We start from the raw sequence: 22,100 nt of genomic DNA on the forward strand, positions 1-22,100 counted from the left end.
ATCGCAAGTTCGTCGTGACAGCCAATCTGAAGCTTGTATTTTAAAATCAACGTTTCATATTGGTCACAACGAACTTGCGACTAATATAGAATCGGCTTGCAACTAATATAGAACATTTACATTCGAGATCGTCTTAAGACGTTAATGTAGCTCTCTGATTCTACATGACTTTTTAAGACTGTACTTAAGACTTTAAGGTCTTGAATATAAGATTTAATACAGACGCAAACTATACCTAGTTTCTTATAAAAATAAACAATTTCATTTTATAATCTAACTTTAAAAGACAGTTTACAGCTTTGTATCGTTCGGAATTAATACTTGGTTCGGATTGCTCGAAGATCACGTGATCAAGCTCGCCATTTGCTACTCGCATTTCAGATTTACATTGCCGAACGCACCTTTTGTTAATCTAGACTTTAGAGGAGAAAAAAGTAAATTGCACGATTTGCGGTTCCTATAATTATCCAGACTACATTCCGAAACTTCTTCTGCGAGGAAGATTATACTCAATATGCTATAGTATACGTCACGTGTACTATATATTTCGAGTAAAATTTTCCTCAGAGAGGAAATTTTGGAACGTAGCCCTAATTAATTTCTGTATCGCGTATCGTATACCATGGTGGAATGATATAAGGTGAAATGCTTCCGTAGATGCGCAGTAGGAGAATAAATTTGAATAAATTTGATTGGTTCCAATATAACCAAGGCTATTATACGTCAGAAAGTGCATATTGGGACATACTTGATTGGTTATTTCCAGTATTGTTATCGCTATTATGCGCAACGCTTCACCTTATATCATTCCACCATGCCGTATACTACGCTACATGTAAACGCACCCTTAGAGAGAGATGCTTGCAAACTGAGCATAGCATAGGTCTGTTTTTGATTGCTGCACTCTGAACTAGTGCAATAAGTTGAAGTGAAACAAACGTATATTTTGCACTGTGTACTAGTTCAGAAAGTGCAGCAATAAAAAACAGACCTCATGTTATCCCTTCCACTTTGGGTTACAGGAAAAAGGCCCTCATATCATCTCTCAGTTTTCTCTCTGATAGTATATATAAGTAGATACAATTCAGTTTTCAGTTGAATTCGTTGGAATTTGGTGTCTGGTAAGTATAGTAATAAAGAGGGTTAATTAAACCTAACTACATTAATAGGATAAATATTTTTAAATGAATTTTAAATGTAAAGTTACAGTAATTGGTAATTATATAGTTTAGCATAATCACTTCTAAAATCAATAAAATTAGGCTTATTCGATGCGTTTTTGCATAAAACGAAAGAATCTGGTAAAAATAAGCGTCGTTCTGCTCCGTGAACCAAGCTATTGAGCATTAAAGTTGACTACTATTGAGGTTAGGAAATCTGTCATAGAGACGAAACGAGATCTAGAATTGTACTGTTGCACAATTGAGTGAGTTTCCCCCGATTTTCCAGTTTTTCACGCGAAGCGACTTTCACTCCACCTCTTTCTCTGCCAAGGGGCGCACGACTTTTGAGTTTTGCAATTGTTGCATGTGGATTTCGACTTTACACGCGAATGAGCTGAAACGAGCGTACGAAGTTGCGGAAGGTTAAAAATGTGTAATTATCCAAAAGAGAAAATATTACTTTTTAAGGAAGTAATATTTAATAAAAAAAAATAAATAAATGAAAGAAAGAATTTATGAATAGAATTTAATATTAAATCTGTATTTATATAATAGACATATGTTAAAATTTATTGGTAATTTTATAGAAAAACAGTTTGGATGATATTTTGACCTTGACATATAGAGTAGATAGTATTAAGTGTACTCTAAAAAATTTTAATATATGTGTGTGATTGTTCACACACATTCGAGACGAAAACTTATGGCCTAATATCCGAAACGATTTAGTTTTAATTGTTTGAAAGATACTAGGGTATCAAACTTAAAGGAAAAATTTCATTTTTCTTTTTTTAATTTTAAGAATCACTCGAATTATTTAGATTTTAAATGAAACTTTGTATACAAAGGTAATAATATATTATAATTTCTGAGATACTTACGACTTCTTTCACCAACTTCTGTCGATTAAATTAATCGACGCTTAACTCGCAGAAGTGCCTCTTCTTCTTTTTCTTCTGATAAGATAAACTGTGTATAGTTCTCACTTTGACAATCGTGATATGAATTAACCATGAATCAATGTTAATCGAAATTAGTAAAAGAGGCCTTTAAAATTAAAGTTTAGTAATTTTGATAAAAAACTTATACATTAGGAATCAAAGTTCTGATAATCTTTGTTATGACATGTGTATATTATCAAGAACATTCTTCTGAATAACGATCAAAAGATTTTAGCCAGTAGTCATTGTTTATTACAATTATTAATAAATAAACAATGACAATATGTAGATATGTATGTTCAGCCTTATAATTTGAATTTTATCTAGTATGTTTGTATAAATATCATGTTACATATCAATTGAATGCATGACCCTATCCTTCTCCAGCTAAGCATTTTTTTTTTAATAAATTAATAATTTAATTTGACAGTAAAGAATTCATCTGTTTTCCATTTAGTAGTCAACAATTGCATTGATAATGTGATAGGTAAAATGTATTGAGTAGCATAACATAACAAAAAAATGTAATTACTTATTATTTTTCACTATTTGTCCTCTCTCTCTGTGTGTGTGTGTGTGTGTGTGTGTGTGTGCGGTGCGCGCGCGCGCGCGTGTGTGTGTGCGTGCGTACGTGTTGTGAGAAAATAACATTCTAAACAAACTTAATTTTGGTTTTTGCTATTATCTTTATATGACATTTAATATCTCAGAAACTATAAATTATTGAAGGAACATTATTTATGAGTAAACGCTATTTTAAAGTAGCAGAGCTTGCTAAGCACTAAGAAATTATTATATGCGCTTTGTCAATGCTTTGTAAGCACTATGTGCTACTTGGGTAATCTAAGATCATTTTCGCTAACTTTTTATATAGAATTTCTATTATGATTTATTTAGGTAATTACAAAAAATAGTTTGCTATACAAAAAAGAACAATGACGGCTTTGACATGGATCGACAAATATAAGCTTATTACCAGAAATCTGGCAGAATGGCTGGGAGATGAGAAACTTAAGAATATCTTAAAGGAACGTGATTTGAAGTTGTATTGGGGTACAGCTACAACAGGAAAGCCTCATATTGGCTATTTCGTACCTATGTCCAAGATAGCTGATTTCTTACGGGCTCAAACCGAAGTGACAATTCTCTTTGCAGACCTTCATGCGTACTTAGATAACATGAAAGCACCATGGGAGCTTCTAGAGCTTCGTACTCAATATTATGAGGCTATAATCAAATCGATATTGAAGTCAATTGATGTACCATTAGATAAATTAAAATTTATTAAAGGCACAGATTTTCAATTATCCAAGTAGGTATTAAATGAATTCTTTGCATCTTGTATTTTGAATTATAAACTCTATTTTTCTGATATATACGGCCGAGTTGATAGAAGAGTGAAATAAATTAGAAATTAGTATTAGGATTGCACTGTTCAAAATTTAAAAATCATAAATTTATGATATAGTTTCAAAGAATGCATATAATTGAAAATATAACAAAAAATTAAGATTATTATTTTAAATTAAAATTTAATTACACATGTTCTAATTACAATGTTGTTTCAATTTTAAAAAAGTCATATTGGAAAGTAATATTAAGATATGTCACTTTTTCTATCAACGCGACAATATATTTATTAATGCTATTACAATTAAAACATTTTTTTTCGAGGGAATACACATTAGACGTATATCGTTTGAGCTCGTTGGTGACAGAACATGATGCGAAGAAAGCAGGTGCTGAAGTTGTCAAGCAAGTTTCTAATCCATTGCTATCGGGTCTTCTTTATCCGGGTCTACAAGCACTCGATGAGTATCACTTAAAGGTGGATGCACAATTTGGTGGCGTCGATCAAAGAAAGATCTTCACCTTCTCAGAAAAATATTTACCAATGCTAGGTTATGAAAAACATATCCATCTGATGAATCCGATGAGTCAGTATTGTGCAGTAAAATGAATCAAATCCTTTGTGTGTTATTTAAATATAATGCAATTATTATATATAATTTTTTCATATTTGCTTTTTGTTTAGTTCCTGGCTTGGCTGGTGCTAAAATGTCTTCATCTGAAGAAGATTCTAAGATTGATTTATTGGACAATCCTGTGACAGTAAAGAAGAAGTTAAAGAAAGCATTTTGTGAACCTGGAAATATCGCAGATAATGGAATTTTAGCGTTTTCTAAACACGTCATATTTCCATTATTTAAAGATGGCGAAACTTTTAATGTACCAAGAACTGCAGAATTTGGTAAGTGGTTTATACAGTGGTGTCCCAGAATGATCGCGGAATATTTCGTGTGCTGATAGAGCGGATTAAATTAAGTCAAAAAATTCTCTATCATTTCGCAATAGTTAACAAGATATTAATTATTAAAAATCACCGAATACACACACACGCGCGTGCGCGCGCATGCGCACACATACACACACGTGTGTATATATATATATATATATATATGTTCCATTTTAAATAATGCATTAAGATTTCTCGAAAATTATGGTAGATACGGAAAAATGTTTCAAACAAAAATTGTATAATTCGGAGGAAGGCATAAAAAGATACCATTGATTTGACTTTGGATGACGTCGCTAAGGTCAGATCAAGATCACATCGATTTTTTTTAATGAAACACCCTATTTTTGATGGATCTAATCAAAATCTAATAGTTGATGTTAAGAGCTTTTCAAAATACTGTAATAAAGTCATTGTTTGAAACATTTTTTTCATATCTATCATACATAGTTTTCGAGAAATCTTAATACATTATTTAAAATGGACATTCAAGATTCAGATGTTTGTACACACACACACACACACACACACACACACACACACACACACACACACACACACACACACACACACACACACACACACACACTATATATAGGCAGATTTAGAAAAGAAATAGAAATATATTTTAATAAAGGAGAATCAATAAGGCCATTTTTTAGTCCCCAACTGATTTTTATTAAATATTTTTTTTAATTTTATGATCATTATGTGAGAAAAAAGGTAATTATGCAGACAAGGTTCTATTCTACATAATACCAAGAAAAAAATCAAGTCATGAAGCCTAATTAATTATTAGTCCAAATATACACTATGATAGATAAGTTCTTTTTTATGATTGATAAGTGAACTAATACATATTTTCATTATATGGCAATGCCATCATATTAACATCCTTTTAGAACTATCTATTGTCTCCAAAGTGATGTTATTATGATGGCAGAGCAGTATAATCTGGTGTCCAGCGGTCATTGAATATCTTTGGATATTGAAATTATATTGAAATTTTTTATATATTCTGGAAAATTCCTGAAAAGCCCTTAAAATTTCAGAGTTAGCTTGAAATTTATCATTTTTTCATAAAAAAAAATCAGTGTGAAAAAGAAAGAAAAAAAGAAATAATTAAAAAGAAAAGTTGTATTTGGATATAAGTCCTCCCTTAAAGATCCAATAGAAAACTTGAATTTAATGCTTAAAATATTATGTAATAGAAAAATCGTTTGTGTTGACGGAATATGTTCGTTTGATATTACTTATAAAACGATATAAATAATGTTGTTTCATATTTATTAGTGTTTTAATTCATTCATATAGAATCCTAATTTGAATACGAAGCATATATAATAATATTGCAGGAATTGATGAAAATTAATTAAATAATGGACATAAATCGAGATAAATTCTATAATAAACTAGAATTTTTACCTGGAATGTTTTGGAACTATTTTTGAATTGACTAGACAGAATTTTGCTAAATAATATATTAGGTGTTGGAATTAATTCGTAGCGTTTTTAATGAAAGAATGTTATTTATTTCACATGAGCATTAAAAAATACATTAATGAAAGTACTTCCCATCACTTGTAAAACGCTACGAATTAATTCCAACACCTAATATATAATAAAAATATTTTATAAGTTTACTTATTAGTGTCATGAAAAGAGTGTTATAATTGTATATTTGACCTAATAATTAAAATTAAGGCTATATGAATCCAGTTTTTTCTCACATGATTATTTTTGAATAATTCTAATGATCATATATTACAAAAGAAATTGTTTAATAGAAGTTGTTTAATGGAAAATAATGGTTTGTTGGTTTTAATGATTTCAGGCGGTGACATATCTTTCTCCGAGTATGAAAATTTGGAAGCCGCTTTTGCGAACCAAGAAATACACCCTGGTGACTTGAAAAATGCAGTAGAAATATATATCAACAGACTTCTTGATCCAATAAGAAAAGAATTTGAAGCAGACTCGAAATTGAAATCACTTGCAAATAAAGCGTATCCACAGAAACAAAGTAAGCTTAGCTTTTTTAAGTAAGCAAAGCAAGTTTAGCTTTGTATATTTTAGCCAAATGTACTTAACGATGGAATTATTTCACCATTTGTTATTGTTAAGAAGTATATAAGAAGTATATTGCTTATGTATTGCGATTGTATTAGGTGTTGGAATTAATTCGTAGCGTTTTTAATGAAAGAATGTTATTTATTTCACATGAGCATTAAAAAATACATTAATGAAAGTACTTCCCATCACTTGTAAAACGCTACGAATTAATTCCAACACCTAATAATTGCAATTTTTTATATACTTCAGAAACTGTAGAAGTGGAAATTACTCCCACAAGATTAGATATCCGAGTGGGAAAGATAGTCGAAGTGAAGAGGCATCCAAATGCAGATTCGCTATATGTTGAGAAAATAGATTTAGGTGAACCAAACGGTCCACGTACTATAGTCAGTGGCTTAGTTAATTTTGTACCTCTCAATGAGATGGAAAATAGAATGGTCATAGTTCTTGCCAACCTGAAACCAGCAAGTTTCAAGGGAATCTCATCGTATGGAATGGTTCTTTGTGCTTCAGTGTAAGTCCTATAGGATATCTGTATAATCCTATTATACAGGATATCCCATTTTAGGATTCATTCAATTATCTCAGAAACACTATGTTAAATTAAAAAATGATTCAGACAAAGTTTTGTGACTTCGAGGGAAACATAAAATGGTATCATTGGTTCAACCTTGACATTGTTAAAGTCAGAGGAAAGTCACTTAGAGCCACTTCGACCAACTCTGATTAAACTTTAATCAACGGTCAGTTCATTGGAATTGGCCAATCCATCGCATTTGTCATTAAGCGAAATGACAAATCCGATTGTTCAATTCTAATTGACTAATCGTCGATCGAAGTTAATTGGAATTGGTCGAAGTGGCCTTTAGAATTTTTTAAACGGGACTTCTCATTTTTATTCCATTTTCTCGTAGCTTATATCGACAGCTTTCCAAAACATTATAATAAAATATTTTTTCATTAAATACTGTTCGATTTTATAGCTGGAAAGTTAGAGTACCGCCGAAATTAGCATTACCCAAGGTGTCAGATCGACGGCTATAAAACTATCGAATGTTGCTCAGAGTTATGATCTTGATAACAGTTATTAAGATCAAGGCCAGTGGAAGTTATTTTTCTAATCTTTATTTTTACGTAAAAACGAAAATAAAAGAAACAACCTCTAATAGCCTTGATCTTAATAAATATTATCAAGATCATAACTCTGAACAACATATTAAATAAAATATTAAAAAATGAAAAGGATGAAGAACAACGAAATCGATCCTACTAAAGTGAAAATATATATTTATCATTTTATTACTCGTGGACTCTCGCTTTTTTGCCACCATTTGTTATTGCTATTTTGGATAGCATTACATCCCAACAGCACAAAACTTGCAGCAATATTGTTATAACATGTAATATTACAATTTTGGAGCAATATTGTTGCAATTTTTGTGCTGTTGAGGTAAGGACTATAAAAATTACTTAGAAATTTTTTAATGCGTATCTATTTTTTAAAAGTTACACACACACACACACACACACACACACACACACACACACACACACACACACACACACACAATCGCTGATATTAACATTGCTCAAATCCGATTGATTAAAATCTATTAAATATTGTTCAAAGTCATGACCTTGACATATAATGTGACCTTAATAATGTTATTCAAGGTCGCACTAATAAAACTATCTAATAAACCTTACACCTTTCGTCTGAAGCATTTTTTAAGAAAATGTACATTTTTTGCAAAAACGTGCTTGATATGTTTTGTTGATACTTCATGACATTTTGATATAAATATCATGATATTTTCGAAATCTGTGTTTTATAATTCAATGCACAACAAATGATATTTTTTATATAGTGAAGAACCAACTAGGCAGGTAGAGCCTTTAAGGCCTCCTACGGACAGCATGCCTGGTGATAAAATTGTTATTGAGGGATACGAAGATGGAGTTGCAGATGATGTATTAAACCCAAAGAAAAAAGTATGGGAGAAATTGCAGGTATGTCTGAAAATTGATTTAATTCATTAAATAGCTTATTAAATCTTCATACACTCATATCCATTAATTCCTATAATATTTAAGAGGTCAATATAAAAGGCATGCATTGTAATAAGATAATATATATTATTAGGCAGATCTTATGGTAAACGGAAATGGCATAGCTTCTTGGAGTGGAAATCTACTATTCACTTTAACTGGCGGCAAAATAACATGTGACACGCTAAAAAATGTTCCGATTAAATAATGCATTTATATCTATCTTGTTCATTGTATTGATTTTGACCAACTAGGATGTTATTATTTATATTTTTGTGAGATATTTTATATATTTTTTCAACCAAGTGTACACATAAATATAAGTACACTATCAGTCACAGAAGTTTGACAAATGTATAAATGAATAAGTTCATCAAATAACTGTTCTTTTATCATTGTCATTTTTGATAAAATAATCTTATCATTTAATACAAGTCTTGTAATTGTTTTTTTAAATTGCAATTCTAGTGTCATTCTAGTGTCACATAGCGATTTTTTTTTCTTAGTATTTTTTCTTCTCAATTTAAACTTTTAAATAGATTATCACAAAAAATTTCACCCATTTTATGTAAGTTTGGACCCTTCATGTATGTACAGAGATGAGCATGTCAAATTATAGAATACAAAGAGTAGATTAAAATTGCATAAGTACCAACTACTACAACAGCTGCAAGTCAGTGCTACAACTTCATCAATGTATGTATGAAATATATTAATTTTACTTTTTACCACTTATGCTCCCATTAAACAAAATTACGTTTCAGAAATGTTACAACAATGTCACATTAAATATTGACATATAATGTTTTTGTCAATATATCTCAGGAACATCTATGAAACATGTCGGTAACCCAGAATGTCCTATCTCTTTTACGTTACATATGGGGCATTTCATTTACGACGTTCCTGAAACGTTTAGAGAATCTAGATGTGGCGTCCGAGAAATATTTTATTATATATTGCAGAAACATTTAAATAATATCCCTGCGAATGAATATAGCTGTTGGTAACGTTCGAGATTCGTGCCATGTAAGTATATACGGATATAACTTATTTTATATATATATATATATATCAGTATATATATATATATATATATATATATATATATATATATATGTATGTATGTATATATTATATCCGTTGCTTCCATATTATAAAACGTCCTCCAATGAAACTTATATAAAATCAAGATATCCTCATACGCAAAAATAAGTGAGTAGAGTAAGTATAAAGAGAGTAGCGCCAATTAGCCGAAAGTTGTCATTTGGTGCCATTTGGTCTGGGATATCTATATGACGCAATTCGTTGTCTTAACCTCTTCCTTCTTTAAAGTTATATTTCTAACTAATAGTAAGAACTTAATGGCAAAGCCAATCAGCATTAGGCACACACATTGGCGCTAACTCTTTATATCTATTTTAATGAGCAGCATGCTAGAGAAGCAAACGCAGAGAGGGGCAAATTGCATCACGTGAATGCTTATGTCCAATCAGGACGGAGGTCACGTGACCAGTTTTCTCCAATTTCTTCCAAGCCTATGGAGCTTTGATGTCCATGTCCAATCAGAGAAAACGGGTCATGTGATGCAATTTGTTTCTCCTTGAGGCTCTCTAGGGGCAAGCGGTAAGAAAGAGTCAATGGGTGCGTTCAAGTTGACAAAGCGACTAGAGGGTACGGTCAACGCGATGCTACTAAATACTTTAAAGCAATTTTTGATTAGTCAATTTGTAAAATTCTTTTTTCTAATTGGTCAACCAAACGCTTCAAAGCATTTGTAGTGAGACTTTGACCGCAGCCTAGGTCTATTCGCCGAGCAATTAAACATGATTGGTTGGATCAACAGGTAAGAATTAGTGTCATGTTCATTCGTTCGGGAAGTGGATGCGAATACCTATATTCCATATATGCAATACTCCTATATTGCTAAGGCCGAAATCAGACTACGCATTGAAGAATAAGATTAAAAGATTCAAGTTTGACCAATCAGAACAAAAACTTCTTTGTCCTCATTTGGTGAAATTTTAATCTTTAATCTTTAATCTCAATCTTCAATATATAGTCTGATTCCGGCCTAACGCAGCCTCTTTTTGGAAGTGAAAGGTGTGCGAAGATAGCGAAATAGAGAATATTGGATCTCTCATTTCCACAGTGTACCTCGAGCATGCGCTGGCATAAGTAATGAAGTCGTATTTTTGTTTCTTTTTTTTAAACACTTTTATATAAACAACAATCACGCGTATAATCGCATACGTAATATGCACTACGCAATAAATACATACGGACGCGGAGTTATATATGCTATGTTCTAGTGCTCTAATATGAAATCATGCTCTCTCCTTTCTTCAGCGCTCCTAATCATAAAAAATGTACCTTAGTTATTAAAAATTAGCTTTCGTGAAAAATTAGATGTTAGCAGCAGAGACAGGAGCATTGGCACTAAATACCTTGATGATATTGGATTCCTTCAGAACCCGATGTCGAACCGCGCAGATATCTTGGAGGTAAAGTAATAAGACAAAAATTTGAATAGAGAAGAGACCTAATATAGAATCAAATTTTCATCAGTAAGAGATGTTAATAGGAGAGGGTAAGTTAATAATAGTATTTAATTAATTTAGAAATTTTTTTCATATAATAGGTATAAAAAATATAATATTATAGATATAGATAGTTTTTTAAATATTTAATTGTTAATTTTTCGTAAAATAAAAGATTTAATTGTGTAAATTTTAATAATTCTAAATATAGATAATGGTAAAAAAATATGCATAATAAAGTAGTATATTATATGTAAATATAGATGTAAATATTAAAAATATTTGAAAATATTTTTTTATTTAGGTTAGTTAATAAATTTTTATTAATAATATTGAAATTTATAAAAGATAAGTAAAAAAAATAGCTAATGAAATAATTAGGGATATGGGATCTTATTGTTACATAATATAAGTATAAGAGTATGTTTATAAAAAATGTTAATATAAATAATGGTTTTAAATAACAGTTATTTTTTATATTTGAAATTAGTCTAGTAAAGTATAAGAAGATGATTAATAACGGAGTTAATCCAGCTTTCGTACGTACAAGACGTAATAATAAAATATGTGATAACGAAAGCTGGATTAACTCTGTTCAAACCTGAAGCCTATTCTACAATCTACATTTTGTTTCCTGTTTCTTGTTTTTTGTTATTTTTTACATCTTATCTTTTTGCTTCTTATCCTGTTTTTCATTTTTTATCGCTCGAGATAAAAGTAGTAATGAACTTCAGAAGAAATATTATAAGAAATACATGGTAAGAAATATGATTGTCAATAAAACAGTCAATAAATGCAAAGGGAAGAAAGCAAGAGGTAAAGAACAAGAAACATGAAACAAAGAGTACATTGTAGAATAGGCTTAAACCTATGACATCCTGACTGTAACCTTTAATCTCTGAGCATCTAGAATCCTACAGTACTTAATGAAAAAGAATTTTATTATAGTGTTTTAAAAAGCTCTTCGGGGTAAGCTACTAGAACATATAATGAAAAATGGAGAGCTCCATTTAAAAAAATTCAAAGTGACCTTGCCATGACACCGCCATCCAAAGTCAAACCAATGATACCTTCTTACGTTTTCCTTGAAATTATAAAACTTTTGTTTATAACATTTTTCTCTAAAATGCGTTGTTCAAGAGATATTTGAAGTGGGCAATTAAAATGGGACATCTTATATATTTATCTCTCTCATTTTAAGTGTAAAATTTTTTGGAAATTTCAAGCAACCCGAATAAACTTCATATACATTCCCACTTTCATTTTAATTGATAGCGCTATTGTGTGAACATCAATTAGAAGGAATCTAACAATTTCTAGGAACTTATCCTGTGCCGACGCTTAATAAAATTGACATATGTATAAAGACTGCATATAATTCATTGTATTTATATAAACAATGACATTAACATATCATAAAACGTGTATATAGCAATTATATGAACCGGTTTACCACATTTTATTAAGATTTGACAATCGGAATAATCTTCGGATATATTAATATTAATATATTGTGATAAATTAGTTATGCAATTAGCACATAAACTTCTACTACTAGACCATACCAAACTGATCATTTCGTCGCCATGTTTGATGCCAAGCCAAAGATATAGAGAATGCACTGCGCGATCTGTATTTAATGACGAATTCGATTGGAAGAACTAGTGCGCACTGGTGCATATTAAAGCCGTTGTACACTAATTTAATTTGAGTATAAAAGTGAAGTGCAAATTCGAATTATAAAATACATATTTACCTAATAGCACAATAAAATGTATCGAATATTTCAAGATTTAATTAATTTCTATGTTTATGTATAAACATTTCTTTACGTTATTTTATGTATGATAGCTTTAATGTGCACCAGTGCGCACTGAGTGCGCCCAATCGAATTCGCTAAGTAATATTCAAATATGATCGACAATAATGAGGGAGAAGAACCAAAAGACGATCACAATCTTTCTCTCATTTTCTTTCCCATTACACCATTGAAAGAGATACAGATTGGCCATCGTCCCTCTCTCTTTCTGATATAAAAACTTATGTTGTTTCATCAATTAAAGCTACGGTCCACTTGATGCTACAAATGTTTCCAAACATTTTTTAATTGATCAATTAATGAAATTTTTTTCTTCTGATTGATCAGTCAAATGCTTCCGAAGCGTTTGTAGCGCCAAGTGGACTGCACCCTAAGACTGCACCCATGTAAATACTGATTCTGTCAATTCAAAAGTGGCGATTTTAATATTAACGACGAAAGCTGGAAAATGCAGATTTGCAAGCATTATTGGACGAAAATCCAATACTATCCACTTCAGAACTTGTCAGAGAATTAAATATTGATCGTACAATAGTTATTAAACGTTTACGTATGTATTGTGATATATTGTTTAAATAAATCAGTTTTTGAGAAAAATCCTCAAAACTAAATCACACTCCTAATATAAAGTTGTCGCTTTAATAGTTCTGACACAAAAGTCATCGCGTAATCTTTTTTGAAACGGCTGGTTTGAGCGGCTCCTGAAAAATGCATCTTAAGATCCTGACTAGTCGCGGCGGCCATGTTGCGACGTCAGGCGAGAAATAACACGTTAATTTATACTGCATGCCATTTGTAAGTAAAGACAATTTAGACAAATCTAAATGACGAGATCGTTTTAAAACACTTGTAAAAATGGGCAAAAACTATTCTTTTTCTCTCTTAATAGTCAATAAAAGGCAGGTAAAATGAGCTTATATTCGGGCAGAAAACACGGTTTAACAGTTGTTAAAACGAGTGAAATATACACTTTTACGTATATAAAATTCCAAGATAAGTGTAGTTTCTGTCCATTTTTAGGACTTTCATAAGTACGAAACAAGTCACATTTTCACAATTAAGCAAATAATAACAAAATGACATGCAGCATAAATTTCGTCATCAAAACGTCACTTTTTTCATGCCTCTAAGTTCAGCCCTTTATCGTGGCGAGACGCTGTAACACACGCATGCACGCACACACAAGCACCGAGAGCACATGACGTACATGGCTCGTGCTTGTGAGTATGTAGCTACCGGTTTCGCCAGGCCGCCATCTAATTCTGTATCACCATCGTCAACACAGAATTCTTGGCTGAGTACTCAAGAGCCTCAATGCATAATATTTAAGAGAATTAACTATTTAATCTTTCCTTTCATGAAATGAAGAATAAACTGATTAGTTTATTCTCTTATGTTTTATGTATTATGCGTTACCCAAAAGTCTGTGCTCCAACCTTATATATACATAGGCATAAGTGACCGACAGAGACTTCTCAGTATTACTTTTGTTTTTTTTTCTATCATTGGTCTGTTTTCTGTTCCTGCACTAAACTGCACTAGAACTTTCTTTCTCACTTTCGACAAATATCAAACATATCTCACTTCAAGTTCCAAAAGTGTACACTAGTTCAGCCACAGAAAACAGACCTCATATACAAAATAATCGAAGTCAGCAGTCTAGTTATAGAAGTTTGTGGCAATTAGTCATCGTAATGTTCTAAGATTTTTTTCCGAGCGCCTTCTGTGTTAGCTCTGTCTTCTTTTGTTGCGCCATTTCTTTTTGCTTTTTTTCTTCCTCTCGTCGTTTTGCCGCCTCTTCTCGTTGTTGTTTAATTATAGCCAATCGTGCTAGGTCCGCTCGAGCTTCATCCGTTTTACCGGCTGCGTGTAATTTTTGATAATTCACATAGGCTCTTTGTTTTTCCAATTGTTCTCTGAAAATTAGAATTACATAAATCAATTTTTAATATTGAGACTGACATAAGTAATACACGCAATAAGATATGATTACAAGGATATATTTTCAAAAAAACATCATCAAAACATTATGATTATAATCAAAACAATCATACCGCTCTCTTCGAGATAGTTCTGGTTTTGCATCTAACGATTGATTCAGTTGAGATAATTTTTTTGTTTTCTTTTGTACCCTGTTTGGATTTTCTACTTGAATTAAATTCTCTACACCTTTTGCTTTTCCTCCCTATAAGAACAGAATAATTAATGAAATAAATTAATATACAAAAGATCTTTTTTAAGCTTGCGCATACACATGTATATAGATACCTCTGTTTCCGATTCTGATTCTGACTCACTGTTGCTATCTGTGGTGCTACTTTTTGACCTATTGGCTCCACTCGTTTTGGTCTCCTCATCATCTTCTTCTTCGCTCGAACTTTCCTGCCCTTTATTTTTCTGTAAATAAAGAAAAATTAACTTAATTTTCAGTAGAATATAATGTAAAAGATAATAGTTTATTCTTACCTAGGAATAAAATTCACTTACAAGGATATGCTCCCAGGTTTTCTCTCCGATTTTAATTTCGTGGGTTTGTAGAGGAGATAAAAATATTCGATGCATATTTTTTTTATTGGCAAAACTAAATATTCAAGGAGAAATTAATCCTCGAAAAAAGTGACCAAATTTATATTTTTTGGCTGTAACGTTTTTCGAACGAAGCAAGACAGCGTAATTTTGTAAAAGTATAAAATGTATATGTATGTATTTCAAGATGACATACGCCGAATTGCGGGAATAATCCCCAGAATGTAAATCTTTCCCCGAAGCTGCGTCATGATGCGATATCCACTAGAATCTCCTGCTTATGTGCGAATTCGGAGAGTACCAAGTAATATAGGCAAATACACCTAATTAATTTTTACATCAATGCATTAATTTACATAGATTTTAAAATTCTATATATTTTATTATATATTTACGAAATTACATTATCATACTTTGCTCAGAAGAGAATTTTCTAAATTGTAAAAGTGATATAAAAAAATTAATATTACCAGTCAAAAGATCATGTTTGAAATAGCTATTCTGGCTAATATGCCGATCGGGGGAGACCACTTCGATGATTTTGATCTTGATATATTATATTGTTAAAGTTATGATCCTGAATGATTTCTGAGATGTTTTAGCTGTCGCTGGTTATTCATTAAGAAGTTATTAATCAAAAAAAGTTTAAGAAATAAAAAATAATGTCTTATTTCTGCTATACGCAATATTAAAAACTACTCCATATCCTCTCTACTGTGGGGCGTTGGATTTTCTACGCGAAGCAAGTTCCATTCCATCTCCCCTCCCTGTCTAGAGACGTATGACTTTCCACGCGAAGCGAGTTGCATCCGACCTCCCCCTCTGCCTAGAGTCGCAAGAGACAATGTGGATTTTCGCGTGGAAAGTCTGACGCCTAGACAGGAGAATGCAGAGTAGTTCTTAATATTGTATAAAGCAGAAATAAGACGTTACTTCTTAAACTTTTTTGTTAATAACTTTTTAACGGATGACGAATTACGCCTAAAACTTCTTGGAGATCATTCAGGGTCATCGGAGCGGTCTTTCCTGATCGGCATGTTTACCAATTTGAACACAATACATCAAGGAGAGGAGAAAAAAACGTTTCAAATAGAATTTAAAGAGGCTCATCAGGTGAGCTATTTATTTTGAGATTTCGAGAATAATGAAAAATTCAACCTGTGCGCTTTATTATAATAAACATTTTTTTTTTAAATGTATTGTTCTCGAGATATTTTGTATCCAAGTTTGTGGCCAAACATATTTTTGCTCAACTATGATATAGAATCCATAGGATTTCAAGATTTGACCTAGAATACCTATTTCAAATGTGTTCTTTTGACGTTAATTTTTTTTATATCACTTTTACAATTTGGAGCATTCTATTGCCAGAAGTCGAAAGACTGATTCCGAGAATTATGTAATGGGAGTGTTTTCTATCATAATAAGGAATAGAGTGGTCAGACGGTTTGTCAGAAAGTCAAGCTTCGAAATGTTCGGATTTGGATAATGTTTGTTCGAAATTTTCAGTAATCAGAAAATAGAGATATATTTTGACAAATTTGGAAAGATATATTTAGTAGGATTTCACCTTAAACATTGACTGCTAATAAAAAAATACGTACGTAGAATATTTTTATTCCTTCTATAAGTCAACTGACTTTTACTATCAGACAGAGACATCTGTTAGGGATAGGGTACTTGTTATAGACTAAATCGGAATAATTCTGATTGTGTGTGCGTGCGTGCGCGCGCGCGCGCGCGCGTGTGTGTGGAATTATTTAATTATTTCCTAGATTTCTATTGTTTCCTAGAAACAACGGAATTATTCTGATTAGAACCCATTCCGAACGATTTTATGATACATGCTCTAGATGCTTTTTCATATTACTAATTGCTTATAATAATTTTTATATTTTAATTTGCTATATTAAATATTCTATATTAGTTATAAATAAATAAGATGTCAACTAATTTAAGAATGGATTTTATCCTAATAAAAAAATATTTATAAAATTATATGACGAAAACTTGCATAAAATTTGTAATCTACAGCTATACGTATAGATACATTTACAAAAATAAATGTAGGAATGTTGATCCTTTCAAAGGAAAACATTCAAAAAGTTTTATATGGCATTTATTGTCCGTTGAAAAATTATTAGCAAAAAATGTGTGTGTGTGCGTGCGCGCGTGCGTGCGTGTGCATGGCGTATGTATGTGTGGGTGTGTATGTATACAAGGTGTACAAAAAGTCTCGGATCCTTCAAATGTCTTGAAAAGTAAGCATTTTTGAGAAAAAATGTTTCAGATAAAAATTATAGGATTTAAAAAGATCTATTTACTGATTATATCCGTTTGATCTTGAGTGGCGTCACTAAGGTCAGGTCAAGGTCGAATACTATAATAAAATTAACCGACGATTGGACGAGTAATGCTAATATCGGCAGTACTATAACTTCAAACTTTATAACTTGAAAAGTACTTAATGAAAAATAATTATAGTGTTTTAAAAGCTCTTAACACCAGCTATTAGATTCTGGCATCAAAAATAGGGTGTGCTGTTTAAAAAAATCGATTTGACCTTGACTTGACCTTAGCGACGCCATCCAAAGTCAAATGTGTCCAAAGTCGGATGTGATCAGTGAATAGACTTTTTAAACCCTATAACTTTTGTCTGAAACATTTTTCTCCAAAATGCTTACTTTTCAAAATATTTGAAAGGTTCGGGATTTTTTGTACACCCTGTATATATAGAGTGGACTATTTTAATTTATCCAGTCGATTTTCTCAAAATCTGTAAGTTGACTTACACAGGTAAACCTGTACAGGCAAAAATGTTTGAAACAAAAATTTTATAGTTTCAAGAGGGAAAATTTGTCGTACGACGAAAACACAAATAAAATAGCACCCTACCAAGTGTTCCAAGGTGTAAGGCCAATATTACATGCATCCGTTTTTTTTTGTCGTATGACAAATTTTTCAAGCGTGTCAATTGGCTGCAAGAGAGAGGATCTCGGGCCTCTTTGTTCTATAATCAATTGATAGACTTGAAAAATTTGTTTTATGACAAATGCCTAATTTATGCTTCGATCTTAATTTTAAAATCCTAAAATTCAACCAATGGATTATAGATTTCAGTTAGGACTAATTAAGACTGGTACGCCTATTGGATTTTAGGATTTTAGGGTTAAGATTGAAGTATAAACCAAGCAAAAAAATGGATTCATGTAACGGTATAATATTTCATTTGTACGTTTTTGTTGTACGACAAATTTTTCAAGCCTGTTGATTGGCTATGGAATAGAGAGATCCGAGGACCTCTCTGTTTTGTACACATTTGTCCTATGACAAATTTTTCAAGTGTATTAATTGACTGCAAGATAGAGAGGATCTCTTTTTATTGTATAGTCAATCAAGAGGCTTGAAAAATTTATCATACGACAAAAAACGGATCCATGTAATATTGGTCTAATATTGGGCTAAGAGGTTGATATCTAAACTAAATAGCTTCGTGTCAATTAACCTAAAAATACTAACTCTCCACTGTTGCTTTTTTTCTTCTTGGCGCCGCTGCTCCTCTAATTCTTCTGGATTTGTGAAGTGCCTGTTCCTGCCTTTGTGATTTACGAATTTTCCTGTGCGACAAAGAACGATTAAGAACGAAGTGTACAGAAATCGTTTTCCTCGAAGGAACGCAGAACATAAGATGAATTAAGAAGACTCGAGATCAGAAAGGAGCATTTGTAAAAGGATACTTACCTCGCGGCATCTTAGTTCGTAATAGCACCGTAAATCACAGTAATGATTAAATATCGTAAGAATTGCGTGAATTTCCGATCCGCGAATTATATATGTCACATTACCGAAAGAAATACGAATTTCATAAGCCGCCTTCGAACTACACCAAAGATTCACTGAGATAGACCACAGTCGGAGAGAAATCTGAGAAAGCCTATGCCGATGTTTTTCCTATTATCGTTGAAATCGCCCGTACATTACCGCTAGCATCTATTTTCGGTTTGGGAACTACGTGGCTACATCTATTTTTGAATGTCGATAAAATCGTGTCGTCAAAAATGGATGTGGTTCGTATCTGTACTATATCCTACTACATGTGTAGTTATGAAAAGTAGTGAAATTGAAAAAATGTTTTTTTTTTTTTTTTTTTAAGTTAAGTCACTTTCTTATTTATTATATAAATTTAATGATCGTTTTTACTTCGGATCGTAGAAATCTTGTTGTAGAATCATGTCGCAAGGAAGTAAATTCAGAAAAACAATCTAACAATAGAATAAACATTCAGAATGTCATATTACTAAATATGGAATAATGGAGAATAAGTTGAATCCTCAAAAGGATTCTCTATAATGGTATTTAACCATATATAGGATTTAAGTTTTAATAGATAAGATTTTTTTTACTACTTTTATATGTCATATCACATATATTGGGTCATCTAAAAAGTATCCGCGGTTTTTTGTCACTAGATGTGTGTTGATGGTCATATATCTAGTGACAAAGTACTAGCGGATACTTTTTAGATGACCCAGTATAAAAGAGATTTTATAAACTTTTAGTTACATATGGTATATTCTATGACTAATTAAGTTGATATAATAGGCGTATTAAAATTGTAAAAAGAAAAAATTCATGAATTTTTTTTTAGATATTAAAAAAGGCATACAATTGGAATAAGCAATGATTAATTTTAACTGATAAGATTGTATTGTCTGAATGTTGTTATATATTAGGTGTAGTAAAAAGAAATCCATTACTTTTCCAATAGATGGTTTAGTAATCTGTATTTCGCATTGTATAAGTGCGATCGGGTTACGCTAGATGGCGTTAGAAAGATAAGATTTCGTACTAAAAAAACTTCTCAGACAATTTTGTGATTGCTTGACTCAGTATTGTTTGAACGCGTGTCAAAGATGGACATTAGCAAAGAAAAAATACGCCATATTTTACAATTTTTCTTCGATAAAGGCGAAAACGCAAGCCAGGCGGCTGAAAATGTGAATAGTGTTTATGGTCCTGGTACTGTAACAGCCAATCACAAAAATGCAATTTTGGTTTCGTCGATTCCGTTCCGGTAATTTTGATGTCAAAGATGCACCACGCTCTGGAAGGTCAATTGTCGAAAATGTCGATAAAATAATAGAAATCGAGTCCGACCGTCATGTAAGCACTGTTTCGATTTCCCAGCCCAGGAGCTAAACATTGCACAAAAAACCGTTTGGAACCACTTGAATAAGGCTGAATACAAAAAGCTCGATGTATGGGTGTCACACGAGTTAACGCAAAAAAACCTCATGGACCGAATTTCCATCTGCGAATTGCTGCTGAATCGCAACAAAAATCAACCCATTTCTGAAGCGGATAGTGATTGGTGATGAAAAGTAGGTCACTTATGACAACGTCAAGCGAAAACGGTCGTGGTCGAATCGCGATGAGCTGGCGCAAACGGTGGCCAAGCCAGAATTGACGGTCAGGAAGGTTTTGCTGCGTGTTTGGTGGGATTGGTAGGGAATCATATACTATGAGCTGCTCCCCTACGGCCAAACTCTTAATTCGGACCTGTACTGTCAACAATTGGACCGTCTGAAAAAAGCAATCGCCCAGAAGCAGCCAGTGTTGGCCAATAGGAGAGGAATTGTGTTCCATCAGGACAACGCAAGGCCACACACATCGATAGTGACTCGCTAGAAGCTCCGGGAGCTTGGTTGGAAGGTTCTTATGCATCTACCTTATAATCCGAACCTGGCTTTAAGTGATTACCACCTGTTCCTGTCTATGGCGAATGATTTTGCTGGTGAAAAATTCGCCTCAAAGCTTGTGAAAATCGACTGTCCCAGTTTTTTGCCAATAACGAGGGTTTCTATGAGAGAGGAATAATGGAATTACCTTCAAAATGGCAATAAGTTATCGAACAAAACGGTGCATATTTGACTAAATAAACTTTCAATTTCATGCAAAAATAATGGATATCTTGTTACTACACTTTATATTATAAGTTAATGCGATATGAAATTGAAATTATTGATTGATCGTGTTCGTTTGCTTTTTTTATCACTTACTCTCCGCTTTGGTCTTTAGGAGCATTTTCTTTTTTCTTATTAAGCTGTGCACTCTATTTGTATTTTGAAGTAATAAACTTGTTTAAAACTAACAAGGGCTACAGTAAAATCTTATTATTGACGAAGAAAAATGATTATGAACATGCTTTCCTCCTATCAATACAAAAAAAGAATTTTATTAAATTTACTCGTATATTTACGATATTGTATTAGATTTTTAAAATAATATATTGTATTATTTTTTCACTGCTTAAATTGAAAATTATTGAAAGATATATTTCGTACATGCATAATATTGCATAATGAACATGGTTTTTTAAAAACTTTATTAATATATCTAACACATACATCGTGATTATATGATATTAATTAGTGACGTTCATATCAATCACATCTACAGAGAAAGTCTAAAAGTAGTATATGTTAATGTGTATTTTGATTGAATATATTCATGTCTGATTTTCTAATAATTTCTAATAAGCGCTTTTGTAAAAAGAAAGTAAAATATGAAGCAGCCTTTCAAAGTAAAATTTTAATAAATACAATTTATTGCAGTAATATTTCTTAATAAGAGTTCAATTTTTATATTTTTTTCGCTTCTCTTTTATGTTCTCAAACACTTTTGATACTT

The 22,100-nt window shown here is 31.8% G+C and overlaps 2 protein-coding genes and 3 long non-coding RNA genes across 8 annotated transcripts; 3 read left to right on the forward strand and 2 right to left on the reverse strand.

Annotated features, from left to right (window-relative positions):
* Positions 1 to 950: 950 nt before the first annotated feature.
* On the forward strand, positions 951 to 8,747 carry LOC105144720 (tyrosine--tRNA ligase, cytoplasmic). Of its 3 annotated transcripts, XM_011053787.2 has the most exons (9): positions 952 to 1,121; positions 1,450 to 1,596; positions 3,002 to 3,416; positions 3,779 to 4,041; positions 4,140 to 4,355; positions 6,235 to 6,423; positions 6,723 to 6,990; positions 8,345 to 8,486; positions 8,620 to 8,747. In XM_011053787.2, exons 3-9 carry the CDS (start codon positions 3,040 to 3,042, stop codon positions 8,731 to 8,733), a joined length of 1,569 nt encoding a protein of 522 aa, XP_011052089.1. In that variant the 5' UTR covers positions 952 to 1,121; positions 1,450 to 1,596; positions 3,002 to 3,039; the 3' UTR covers positions 8,734 to 8,747. The 3 variants fall into 3 exon arrangements, with proteins under 3 accessions (XP_011052090.1, XP_011052089.1, XP_011052088.1); XM_011053788.2 differs by lacking the exon at positions 1,450 to 1,596 and having other exon boundaries at positions 951 to 1,426; XM_011053786.2 differs by lacking the exon at positions 1,450 to 1,596 and having other exon boundaries at positions 953 to 1,121.
* Positions 3,444 to 6,227, reverse strand: LOC105144719 (uncharacterized). The gene is made up of 2 exons (XR_845968.2): positions 4,338 to 6,227; positions 3,444 to 4,208 (listed from the first exon to the last, which is right to left on the reverse strand). It is a non-coding gene; the product is annotated as an uncharacterized LOC105144719 (long non-coding RNA).
* Positions 8,748 to 9,586: 839 nt separating the features above from the next.
* LOC147906794 (uncharacterized) lies at positions 9,587 to 11,531 on the forward strand. The gene is made up of 2 exons (XR_015548076.1): positions 9,587 to 10,371; positions 10,997 to 11,531. It is a non-coding gene; the product is annotated as an uncharacterized LOC147906794 (long non-coding RNA).
* An 894-nt stretch (positions 11,532 to 12,425) lies between these two features.
* LOC105144718 (uncharacterized) lies at positions 12,426 to 19,323 on the reverse strand. 2 transcript variants are annotated; one of them, XM_011053783.2, is made up of 5 exons: positions 19,152 to 19,323; positions 18,930 to 19,027; positions 15,153 to 15,281; positions 14,939 to 15,069; positions 12,426 to 14,800 (listed from the first exon to the last, which is right to left on the reverse strand). In XM_011053783.2, exons 1-5 carry the CDS (start codon positions 19,159 to 19,161, stop codon positions 14,584 to 14,586), a joined length of 585 nt encoding a protein of 194 aa, XP_011052085.1. In that variant the 5' UTR covers positions 19,162 to 19,323; the 3' UTR covers positions 12,426 to 14,583. The 2 variants fall into 2 exon arrangements, with proteins under 2 accessions (XP_011052085.1, XP_087271582.1); XM_087415456.1 differs by lacking the exons at positions 18,930 to 19,027; positions 19,152 to 19,323 and adding an exon at positions 15,372 to 15,583.
* A 118-nt stretch (positions 19,324 to 19,441) lies between these two features.
* LOC147906795 (uncharacterized) lies at positions 19,442 to 21,564 on the forward strand. The gene is made up of 2 exons (XR_015548078.1): positions 19,442 to 19,855; positions 19,951 to 21,564. It is a non-coding gene; the product is annotated as an uncharacterized LOC147906795 (long non-coding RNA).
* Positions 21,565 to 22,100: the final 536 nt, after the last annotated feature.

Source organism: Acromyrmex echinatior, chromosome 18 (genome assembly GCF_024713525.1).
Source record: "Acromyrmex echinatior isolate Ae372 chromosome 18, ASM2471352v2, whole genome shotgun sequence".
Lineage (NCBI taxonomy): Eukaryota > Metazoa > Arthropoda > Insecta > Hymenoptera > Formicidae > Acromyrmex > Acromyrmex echinatior.

Excerpts from the sequence above, each read along its gene's own strand:
- LOC105144720 (XM_011053788.2), top strand. The coding sequence starts at position 3,040 with ATGACGGCTTTGACATGGATCGACAAATATAAGCTTATTACCAGAAAT. Across the intron at positions 6,424-6,722 it reads AGCGTATCCACAGAAACAAA|AAACTGTAGAAGTGGAAATT; the intron begins GTAAGCTTAGCT and ends TATATACTTCAG. Across the intron at positions 8,487-8,619 it reads AAGTATGGGAGAAATTGCAG|GCAGATCTTATGGTAAACGG; the intron begins GTATGTCTGAAA and ends ATATATTATTAG.
- LOC105144718 (XM_011053783.2), bottom strand. Across the intron at positions 15,282-18,929 it reads AAAAAAAGCAACAGTGGAGA|AAAAATAAAGGGCAGGAAAG; the intron begins GTTAGTATTTTT and ends CTTTATTTACAG. Across the intron at positions 14,801-14,938 it reads GAACTATCTCGAAGAGAGCG|AGAACAATTGGAAAAACAAA; the intron begins GTATGATTGTTT and ends TCTAATTTTCAG.